General features: G+C 39.1%; 1 protein-coding gene across 4 annotated transcripts in view; it reads left to right on the plus strand.

Annotated features, from left to right (window-relative positions):
* Positions 1–10,900, plus strand: part of LOC149149467 (AT-hook motif nuclear-localized protein 9-like) — a 144,181-nt gene extending 133,281 nt beyond the window's left edge. For all 4 annotated transcript variants that reach the window (XM_089445472.1, XM_089445474.1, XM_089445473.1 and 1 more), the window contains 2 exons: positions 9,872–10,033; positions 10,113–10,900. In XM_089445472.1, coding sequence (XP_089301598.1) covers positions 9,872–10,033; positions 10,113–10,451 — 501 coding nt within the window. In that variant the 3' untranslated portion in view covers positions 10,452–10,900. The remainder of the gene's footprint in view (positions 1–9,871; positions 10,034–10,112) is intronic.
* The last annotated feature ends 986 nt before the right edge of the window (positions 10,901–11,886 follow it).

Below are 11,886 nucleotides of genomic sequence, written 5' to 3' on the forward strand. Positions count from 1 at the left end.
CCAGGTAGATCCGTGGCACAACGTAATTTGTTCCGCGATTTCCGTTGCTGTTCGCAGACGCGGTTGTCATTTCCAGAATTGTGGAGGTGGCTCTAGTTATTCCCATGCTGTTTGGGAGAACGACAGTAAAATCACTGATATCTTTGACGTCATGCAGTTCAAGAGAACTCTGCAAGGTGACGTGCTGTTTTAATCTGCGGGTTTCGGTTTTTTAACACGCGGGTTTCGTTGTTTTAACATGCGGGCAAGAGTTAGATGGTATCTACAACCTGCAGGTTTTGGTCCTGATTAGCGCAGTAATCAAAGTATCACGTTCCACACAATCCAGAGTCTTGGCTGTCGGTGAAAAACACGACGACGTCTAACATCTCTACAGCACCGTGTTCAGGGTCAAGCCGGAAAACAGTCAGCGTCAAGACAACGACATCATCCATCATTTGTTTTTTGCCGAGTGTCTGAGCATTTCGGCTAGGCCATATTAAATTTTTCAGATCTACGCATCCACTTTGGCGGTGTTGTTTTTTGCAGAGTTTATTTCTGAGGATCTGCGGAAATGGTCAACGCAGCATAGTTGTTAATGATAAGCTGAATTCAGTTCTGTGATTAGTTTCTTAGAGAGAAGTCCGAACTTGTGAGTACCATCTGTGACAGCGTCAAGCCATAGCCTGTAGTGACAACATTCTCGACAAAGGGACCAGCCGAAGATCCTGATAGCACGTGATTATATGTGGATCCATATTCACTATCTTGGTGGGTTAGGTATTCTTGGGAGACAGTCAATGTAAAATCTGGTATGTTATTGTGGAGACCACGAATTACTGGTAGCCTGCCTGTATCAATCTCTCAGTATATGTTTTTTTATTATTTTTCAGAAAACATAGATTTTTTGCATACACATTAGTTTCTGGGCATACAAATATCTTCCAAGTTTCTCCCTGCCTAAGCTTCTCAGAACGATTTCTGGTTCTATTTACTTCAAACCTATGCCGGACTCCTTTTGTTGTTTTCTGTGTCTTGGGAAACGTGCAGATGGCTTCTCTAACCAATCTGATGTTAGAAGGCAGTCAACGCTTTAATGGCACCAATTATAACATCTGGAAACAGAGAATGTTGACCATTTTTGAATATAGGCATCTTGATCAGCTCATTTTGGGCAAAGAGCTACGTCCCGGTACAACTGGTACTGATCAAGATAAATTTGATGATCGAAATCGAGAAGCTGTTATGCTTCTCAAACTCTCTGTGACTGATGATCAGTTACCACAGATTCCTTCCGGCAAGATAGCTGCCGAAATCTGGCAACATTTGACATGAGACATTTGACAAGAGCAGAGCTTTCTTGCTAAAGAATCAGTGGTTCTCCATCATGATGGATGAACATATGTCTTTACAGGAACATCTTAACAAAATTAAAGAACTTCGAGATCAGCTCGAAGCCATTGGTTGGACAATGGAGGAAGAAGACATGGTAGTTATCACTCCGAAAAGTCTACCGAAATCTTATGAACACTTCATAGAAACACTCAACATTACCACCACTAATGTTGATCTGAAGTTTCCAGAGTTATGCACCAAACTCTTGTAGCAAGATCGTTGGAAACAACAGTTTGGTAGTGGTACTTCATATGCCTCCTCAGAAAATGCTTTTGCTGCCAAATATCAGTCCTCTCAGTCCTTTCAGCAGAAAGGTTCTTTGCAGCCTTTTGATCCTGCTAGGAAGAAAAATGTGCAGTGTAATTACTATCACAAGTTCGGCCACATGAAGAAAGATTGACGATAGAGGATTGCTTCTGAACAGAAGAAACAGGGAGGGCCCCATCAGACAGCGAATGTTGCAGAACATTTCGAGCAAGCAGAATCTGCCTTTTACGCCTTTATGGCTAAAAGGTCTTCAGATCATGTCCCGTCTTCTGCCTGGTACATTGACTCTGGTGCATCACACCATTTCTCTCACAGGTGTGACTGGTTTATTGACTTCTCACCTTTCAGTGATTCCGTGATATTCGACGGAGGTGAAAAGTACACAGTGGTTGATAGAGGTACAATTCAGATCCAGTCTGGTGGGCGCACACTCATCTTCCTGAATGTGTACTATGTTCCAGGTATGGAAATTAATCTACTGTCTGTCAGCCAGATTATGAGGAACTCTTCTCAGCTTGATGTAGTGTTCAGTGCGCATAAGTGCTCCATTATCGACAGGGAGACTAGTCTTATGGTTGCTGTTGGCCTAGAGGATCATGGTCTATACAGGCTTCTTGACACTGATGATTCTCCAAAAGTGGCTCTAGCAGCTCGTGTTTCTCCCATCAGTACTCTGTGGCATCAACGATATGGACATCTAAACATGCAGTATCTCTCTCAGCTCTCTTGCGTGCGACTTGTGTCAGGGTTACCTGATATTCAGACTCAATAGTTGGGAGTATGCGATGCCTGTCAAGCTGGAAAGCAACATCGGTGTTCATTCAAGGATAGAGAATCTTGGTACACATTTAAGGTACTCCAGTTAATTCATGCTGATATTTGTGGTCCTATGAATACATCTTCTATTACTGGTTGCAAATATTTTTTGCTTATTGTAGATGATTTCAGTAGAAAGATGTGGGTGTATTTTCTAAAATATAAATTTGATGTATTTAGTATCTTTCAGAAGTTTAAATCCTTAGTTGAAAAAGAGTCTGGCTGTAATATCATAACTCTTAAGACAGATAACGGCGGGGGGGGGGGGGGGGGGGATTTTGTTCTTTTGCTTTCTCCAACTTCTGTGATACTCATGGCATCAAATGCCAGTTAACTACACCCTACACTCCTTAGCAGAACATTGTTGTCGTGCGCCGCAACCGTACGGTTGTTGAAATGGCTCGTTCCATGTTACAACATAGGAGTGTTCTGAACAAATTCTGGGCTGAAGCAATATTTATTGTGGTCTATCTTCTTAACCGATCACCTACGTAGGTTGTTAAGGGGAAGACACCCGAAGAGGTTTGGTCTGGCCATAAGCCTAAGATCAGTCACCTCAAAGTATTTGGCTTGGTTGCATATGTTTGGATTCTAGCTGCTAAGCGCTCTAAGTTGGATTCCAAAAGCCAGAAACTCATGATGACAGGGTATAGTGATCATCACAAGGCCTATAGGCTGATAGATATAGCCACTGGTCGTCTTAGCTTCAGTCGGGATGTAGTATTTGATGAAGACAAAGGATTCTTTTAGTCTCCTCTTTCTGCGCAGTGTTCTGAGGATCAGCCTCACAGTGTTCTTCTACCGATAGGTCGACCCGCTGGGAGGGATGATGCAGCATCAGTATTTGATGATACACTACCTGAGCTTCCTCCGGAACATAACCCTCCTCTTGCTGCTCCTATTGTTCTTGAGCCTTCTCCACCTCCTCTTGATATTGGTTCCTCTACTCTCCGGCCTAAATGGTGGGCTAAAACCATTGGTGATCTTCGGGATAATGAGCTCCTTGAAGGTAGAACTTCTAGACATAAGAGCAAACAACAGTGTACAGTAAATTTTGTTCTTATGGCTAACCTGCACAGTGTTTTTGAGCCTCAAACCTATTCAGAGGCTAAGGGTACATCTGAGTGGGAACAAGCTATGGAAGTTGAATTCCAGAGTCTTCAGAAGAATCACATGTGGACCCTTTCTGTTCTTTCTGTAGGGAAAAAGCCCATCAGCTGCAAATGGGTGTATAAAGTGAAATACAAAGCTGACGGAACCCTAGACAAGTATAAAGCTCGTCTTATTGCTCGAGGGTTCTCATAGAAGGAAGGCATCGACTATGAGGAGACCTTTGCTCCTACAACCAAGATGAGTACCATACAACTTGTCCTTGCCCTAGCAGCGCAGTTCAATTGGAAATTTCATCAGATGGATGTAAAGAGTGCTTTCCTAAATGGTGACTTACAGGAAGAAGTCTACATGACGCAACCTCCAGGATTCAAGGTTGCCGGTCAAGAACAGAAAGTATGTAGATTAGTTAAAGCACTCTATGGATTGAAACAAGCTCCTCGGGCTTGGTACATGACAAATGATTAGTACCTAACAGATCATGGCTTTCAGCAGAGCCCATCTGATGCAAACTTGTATATCAAGCATACTGATGATGATATTTTGTTTGTGGTTGTCCATGTGGATGACCTTATCATTACTAGCAATTCAGCACATTTGATCCATGGGATCAAACAAGATTTGTGCAGCACCTTTGATATGACAGATTTGGGACTCCTTCATTACTGTCTGGGGGTTGAGGTCTGGCAGACTGAGAACAACATCTTTCTCTCTCAGTCCAAGTATGCCAAAAATCTTTTGGACAGGTTTAGAATGCAGGATTGCAAACCTGCCACGACTCTTATGGAACCAGGGCTCAGTCAGCCTCGCCCCTTGTGGATAAAACTTTATTCAGGCAATTAGTGGGCAGCCTCATCTACCTTACTGCCACTAGACCTGACATCAATTTTGTAGTGAGCTATATTTCTCGCTTCATGTCAGCTCCCAAGGTTGGTAATTGGATAGCAACGAAGCGTGTGCTGCGTTATGTGTGTGGCACCCCTGATTATGGACTTCTGTACACTCGAAGTTCCAATCCTATACTCAGTTGTTACACTGATTCTGACTGGGCCGGTTCGGTTGATGACCGTAAATCTACAGCTGGATATGTGTTTAGTCTAGGATCCAGTGTTGTCTTCTGGACTAGTAAGAAGCAGCAGGCAGTGGCTCTCTCCTCAACTGAAGCAGAATATCGGGGAGCAGTTAAGGCATCTTGTGAGGCAGTTTGGCTTCGACATATGCTTGCGGATATGCATGTTTCCCAGATAGGTCCTACTCCCTTGTTCTGTGATAATCAGGGAGTTCTCAAACTTGCCAAGAATCCAGTCTTTCATGAACGAACAAAGCATGTGGAAACCCATTACCACTACATTCGCTAGCTTGTTGAAGATGGATCCGTTTAGTTGCGATATGTTCCCACAACAGAGCAGCCCGCAGACATCTTCACCAAGCCCCTTGGTCCTGATAAGTTTGTAAAACTTAGAGGATCTATTGGTGTTGCAAATAGATTGAGCATTAAGGGAGGGTATTAGAATAATGCTATTTAGTGTTTAATGCTCATTCTTATTAGTTGTTTCTATTTTTATCGTATTAGCAGTTTCTTAGAAGAAACTGGTTGTTTCTATTTCCTAAACAGAAACTTGATGTTTCTATGTTTGTAAATATCTCTGTATTACTTATTGAACTTCATTTGCTCATGAAAATCAATTCAAATTCATTCATTGATTAAGAGCGAGCCATAGACAAGAATAGTGAGCCACATATACAAATAGTGGGCCACTCAAATGGATTGCGAGCCATAGAGGAAGATGTGAGTTTCCAAGAGAGATATGCCAACGATCCAATGTGTGTATTCCATATTTGATATGCTTGTTGCTACCTATGAAGGGTCACAACCCTTGGGCAAGCCGACATGTCAATATGGATGGCTGAGTTCAAATATTGGAGAGAAAATTACCAATTCAACTTTGCTAATTAAACCTTGCCCAAAAGTTTTTGTCAGAACAATAAATAATAAAGAGAGAAGTGCTAAACCAATAATAATTTCCTTTATCCAATATAAATTATCTTTGGGGTAGGATGGGCTTTCTTTTGGGGCCGATGGGTTCTCCTTGGGGTAGTTGGGTTTCTCATGGGAAATTCATCCCATAGTTGCCCGAATTGTCAAAATATAATAAATATGTGAATCATAAAATTTACATTTTATTACATTATGAAGACCAACACTAGTTACGTTTTCAGCAAAGGCCACTTCTATTAAATAAAAATAAGAGACATTAATGTCATTACAAAGTGGGTGGAGAGTATGGTCAAATAAAGAACAACAAAGTGCAATGCTTTAAGCTGTCCTTAAACTAAATTACTTGTATAAGAATGATCACAATATGTAATGAGAAGAATAGTGCTTGTGTATCTATACACAACTAAAGAGCTAGGGTGTTTTCCCCAAGGAGGGGTTGTGGGTGTACATTGAGTGGACTAGGTTGGTCTTTACCAAAACTAGAAATATGATCTAATACTAAAATAATATCAGCAGTGGCCATTGATTTGGCACTGACCTTGTGTTGATTTTGGGTGCTTTCTGTGCTAATTAAGAGTGCTTCCCAAGTATATGCATGCAGAGAATGTAGAAGCGTCAATTTGGATGATTTGGTTGTAAATCGTGTTGGAAAATGCAACGTGGAAACTTATTAATTCAATTTTCCTTAACCTTAATACTTTCTTGTGAACTTTATTATTTTTCTTGTGTTTCTTTATTAGATCTTCTTCATCAAACAAATATCAAGAGAAAAATAATAAAGACAATGGACACCAAAGTTATGCTCCATGAGAGGGGAAAACCCAAAAACTCTTCTCTTCTTATAGAATCTGCTTCAAATGAGACGACAATGACCCAAGCCCTAGAGCAAGTCCTCCTCTAAGTACCAAGTCAGCCCTTCAGATAATCATAGCTCAATCCTGCATCAACCAGCTTCCAACTACAACTTTGACCACATGTTCTGTCTTGCAATTTTGTTCTGTAACTTCGTCCTACAATTTCGGCCTTGTAGCTACTATAGAAACCTAATCCAACTTCTTCAAGAGTCCCTCCTAGAGCAAGACAGATCCTCCCAAGGTTAATGAGATCAAGATAGAGTATTCTCTCTTCCAACACCATGATACTGCAACTCGCTCTTCTGCAATTCAGACCTGCAATTTTATCATCCTTTGTAACTGCAGAAACCCTAGAATTTTGCACGTCAGAGAGAGAGAGAGCACAAAAACATGTTTTCTTTGACTTCTAGGTCTTCGTTCCACCTTCTGTGTCTCTTCTAGCTGTAGATCGAACTTGTTGATGGGTGAGTGCCAAATGAGGTCGAACTGTGTCTTTATATAGCCTTTCTAAGGGGTCAAATTCCCTCCTTTAGGTTGACTGGAAGCTTGTAGTGCCGACTTGTAATTTGGAGGTTTCTAGGACTTTATAGACTCAAAATAAATTCCTTACAAGATATATTTTGCCGGGAAGGGTCTTGTAAACATGATGTTGACTCTCTTGACTCATGACAATAAATCCTACGACTTAACAAACCCTAGAAGCATGAAGAACATGCTTTTACCCAGAAGACCATTAATATAGAGTATGAAACCCATGCTTAAAAATAATAACTTTTTCTTTTCTTCTTTTGTTTGTTACATAAGATACATATTAAAATGAGTACAATAGGAGTTATGAAGACCGAAACTAGTTACATTTCCAACAAATTGAAGTATGATTATTTTCACACTACAGAGGTCATTTAGAGCCTCAACAATTATGTATTTTGGGTCATATATGGATTGAATTTGGTGCTCTTTTGTTACATTAACTCATACATGTTATATACATGAGTGAACATTACATATTTTGTGTGCAATGTTTTGAATGTACATTGATATTGAAGTATATATAATTTTATTCAAAATTTGGATATTTTAGGTATGGTTTGGTCAACCAATATGTCTCTGGTTTTCAACAGTTATGAAGACCAAAACTAGTTACATTTCCAACAGATTGAAGTATGATTATTTTCACACTATAGAGTTCATTTAAAGCCTCAACAATTATGTATTTTGGGTCATATATGGATTGAACTTGGTGCTCTTTTGTTACATTAACTCATACATGTTATATACATGAGTGAACATTGCATATTTTTTGTCCAATGGTTTGAATGTACATTGATATTGAAGTATATATAATTTTATTCAAAATTTGGATATTTTGTGTATGTTTTGGTCAACCAATATGTCTCTGGTTTTTGGAGTTGACCAGATTGGTTTCAGTTCCGTTTCTGATAACATCGATCCGTAACAGCTCTGTCTTCTATTCTATAAAACTGTGATTTCCCGATTTCCTAAGTCTTTTGAAAGTTTGGTTTGTGAAATGGCTACTAGAGTTTTTCGAATTCGTATCCTTTCCATAAACCATACCTGTTTGCCTTTTCAGGTAACTAAGTTGATACAGTGTGTCACAAAAAATCTATATGAGATTATCATCTCAAACCTTTTAATTGAAGATAGATCAAATGGGAAATGGATCTTTAAGATGCAGAAATTCAATGGATTAAAAGATCCCTGCTTATATGGAAAAGCAGTGGGCAATGCAAATCTAGTGTTTTTAGCAAGCTTTTTGTTGATTAGTGATACGTAAGCTATTGTGGATATTCCACTAGACAGTTCATCACAATAGATTAGATAAATTATTTTTAAGCATATGAAATCTATGTTATTAGGGTTTATTACTGTTTAGATTCTTGGATCTTTAGATTAGTGTTAATTGCATATGCATGCACATTAAAATTCATGCAAAAAATAGAGAACAACGGAATAAAAAATCACATTTGACACGAGATATATCCTAGGAAACACCCAACTGGAAGATGAGGTCGCTTTGCTCTCTTTTACTGAATAGAAAATGGTTGCGAGTACAAAGAAGTATGGTCTATGACCCATGGGCTAGTATAGTGCACAAATCCTCTACAATGCTCATCAATGGAACAAAATACACTTGAAAAGAATGGAACCCCTTTTCCACCTAGTGGCCCAGTTATAACACATCCTGATAGGCTACTAATGGTTAGGTTTGACTCCATCTCTTAACCAGAGTTACAATATTGACTCTTCTATAGTCTTGTTCATTGTAATCACGTGGCTAATGTTGGAAAAATAACTAGGTTCGGTCTTCATAATTGTCTTTGTACTAATATATGATGTAAAGAAGAAAGAAAAATTATTTATTTGTTTAAGAAACATGGGTTTCATGCTTGATAGGTCAAGGCATCCATTGCATGCCTTTAGAATATCTTGTCTAAGAAGTCAATTAAGTCCTCTAGCTACAAGTCTAAGATGAACTACAAAAAGCACAAGAAAATCGGCCTAAAGACTCTACTAGACAACCTGAAGAAGACTCTACAAGTCGGCTTACATACCTCTATTCATGTCGGTCTGGTATGCATTTTTTCCTCGTGCAAGTCCATTTGTTGAATAAAATCTGGGATCATCTTTCTGGTCAAATCTGTTAATGAAAGGATTACTTACTGTAGTGATCCCTCTCTTGTTTTCAGGACTTGTGGTTCTTGTACATAGCAACATATGGATGTCAATTTTTTTTATGTATGATACTAGTCCATTTCAGTTTTGGCTTTCATCCACACCTCTCTCGATTTTCATCTTCTACGACCCGTGTCCCTTCATTTTTTTAGCAGAGTGTGCTGGAAAGAGGATGATGCCGGTTGAAAATTTCTAGATTAGGAACCCTTTAACGAGGATTGTAGTTATCAATGTGAAAAACAATTTTATGCCGATGAAGACAAGCATAAGAAATTGACGAAGCATAATTAAAGGAGCCTTTCCATGATATGGGCTAACTACAGTACAACTCCATCTTTTGAGAGAAACTCAGAATCACGAATCATTCCTTGGAGAGAAAATATGTCTATGTCCATGGGAACTATTTTATAGATAGAGAATACATAGATGTTTGAGATCGTGGATTGAGATTTCTAGTGTTTCAATATGAAAAATTTGGATGATAACTGAGTCAGGGGAGTTACCGACGATATTTTAATAAACGTTTCTGCCAAGTTTTTTATATCCTTCGTTAAACATTAAAAACAGTTGAAATCTCCTTCGATATTAAATCACCAAAATTTAAGTGCGATGAAAATTAATAGAATTTAGTACGACGAAAACCAAAAGTGGGGTTGTGAACTGTGTGGATTGATCATCGAATTTCATTGAGAAGCATTGATAATAAACACACTTATAAACCATTTGAAATGATAATTTTGGTACTTTGTTTGTGTAGGGCCGGTTTGAGATACTGTCCTTGTCAGGCTCATTCTTGCTTACAGAGAATGGTGGAACACGAAGTAGAACAGGTGGCCTGAGTGTTTCACTGGCTGGTCCTGATGGCCGTGTTATTGGTGGAGGGGTGGCTGGAATGTTAATGGCAGCCAGTCCAGTGCAGGTATTATAGGCATACATGTCGCTTTTCATTCAGTTGGTTGCTTAGAAAAGATTTTGATGCAGACTTCTTTTTCATACAGGTTGTCGTAGGAAGCTTCATTTCAAATGGTCGAAAAGCCCAGGCCAAGCCAGTGAATCCTGAACCTTCCATTGCCCAGTCACAGGCAGGGTATTCAGGAGGTCCAGCAGCGGCCATCCCCATCTCAAAGGGTGCTGTGAATGAGTCCTCGGCTGGTAAAACTGGTGGTGCAGGTAACCCTTCACTTAATCAAAATACGGGAGGTTCAGTTAGCAATACTTCTGCTCAGCAACCCATACAGAACACAGCCACATACCAGTCCATGGGCTGGCCAGGCTCGCAGTCTACAGGAGATTTAAGACGCAACACTGATATCAACATCCCTTTACCTGGTGGGTAACTGTAGAAATGTTCGGAATCTTTTCTGTGGCTATTTGACTGACTATATTTTTCAGTGATCAGGTCAATGGAGAAGGGCCTTAAAGTCAGGTGGGATTGTTTCCAGTTCTTTTTTTTGGATAGTTTCTGAAGGATCATCAGTTTGTGTATACTCTTGCAAACTAACCGATAAAATTTGTAGTCCTTAGAGAACAGTTGAAACAGCTATGCAAGCTGGAACTGCTTTTGATGTGAGATAAAAAGCTCTGATTGTAGTTTTTCATTGCTTGTGTAGCATTGATGAGTTTGTTTTTGCTCTTCGGATTTGCTGACACTGATATTGATAGGGCACATCTTTGCTGGGGTGTATTTTGATGATGTATTGCCCTTGATTTGTAAGTCCCAAATTGTATTGATGTTACTAAATGAAGTTGGGTCCATGAATTGTGACCTGCACCTGACTTGGTTTCATATTTGAGTTTTATTCAAGAAAAGTATCCTTATGTGTTGGTGGAATTAACTTTTTGAGTATGGCGTCAGTGAGCAGATGAAGTTAGCTTCCTAAACGTTTACAATTGAGTTTCAAGGAGATACTAAATAGTGCAAGGTGTCTTCCTAAGATTTTAATGGGTGTTTGAAATGCTGCACATGATTTATCAAATATCACAATTTCTATCTTTTTAGTAAATGCTTCTCGTGCAATTGAGAAAAATAAAACGTAGGGGTCATATTTTAAAATCTACATGCTTTTATTTTCAGAATTTTAGAAATCTAGGTGATTACTGTTCCTCTACTAGGGCTGCAATTTGTCTAAGCCTGAGCTTATTTGACCTGTCTTGAGGAGTGCGACGTGGAGGATCCGCAGTTACGAAATTTTAAAGTTCTAACACATGCCTCTACGGACAGCAATTACTTCTTGCTATAAACATTTATTTATGGATTAAAGCTCAAAGTTCTGTACGTTGCATTGCTGGCTCATGCGTTTCAGCATAATACAGCGTTTATGAAATTTTAGTAGAATTTTGGTATGATCTGGCATCTACACCTCTATGAAGGCTTAACTAAATGATCAATAGAACCTCTGGCCACTAGGAAAATGAGGAAAAAATAGGGAATTTTAAAACTGATTTAATATCAGGAAAATTTCTGATCTTAGTCTACGAATTTGCCACTGACTATATTTCAATATTCCGCTTTAGTGTAAAATATAAGACACGAAATAAATTGTTAAGAGCCATAAGTCGTAGGTTCCATTTTAGACTTACATTTAAAGGAGCAATAACCTTTAGAAGATTCTTTCTCCTGCAACGAAGAGCTTTGTACGATTGTTGGCGAAGTTATGGAAATTAGTATAGAAAGTTAAACGTCATTTAAACTATATATTTTCCTATGCAGCCGCCTAATAATCCTAATAATAGTGCAGGAATTACATGAGCTGCATGCGAACTACAATTTTA

The sequence above is a fragment of the Pinus tabuliformis genome, chromosome 9 (genome assembly GCF_031772625.1).
Source record: "Pinus tabuliformis cultivar Carrire ecotype Pingquan chromosome 9, CPIR1, whole genome shotgun sequence".
Taxonomy (NCBI): Eukaryota; Viridiplantae; Streptophyta; class Pinopsida; order Pinales; family Pinaceae; genus Pinus; species Pinus tabuliformis.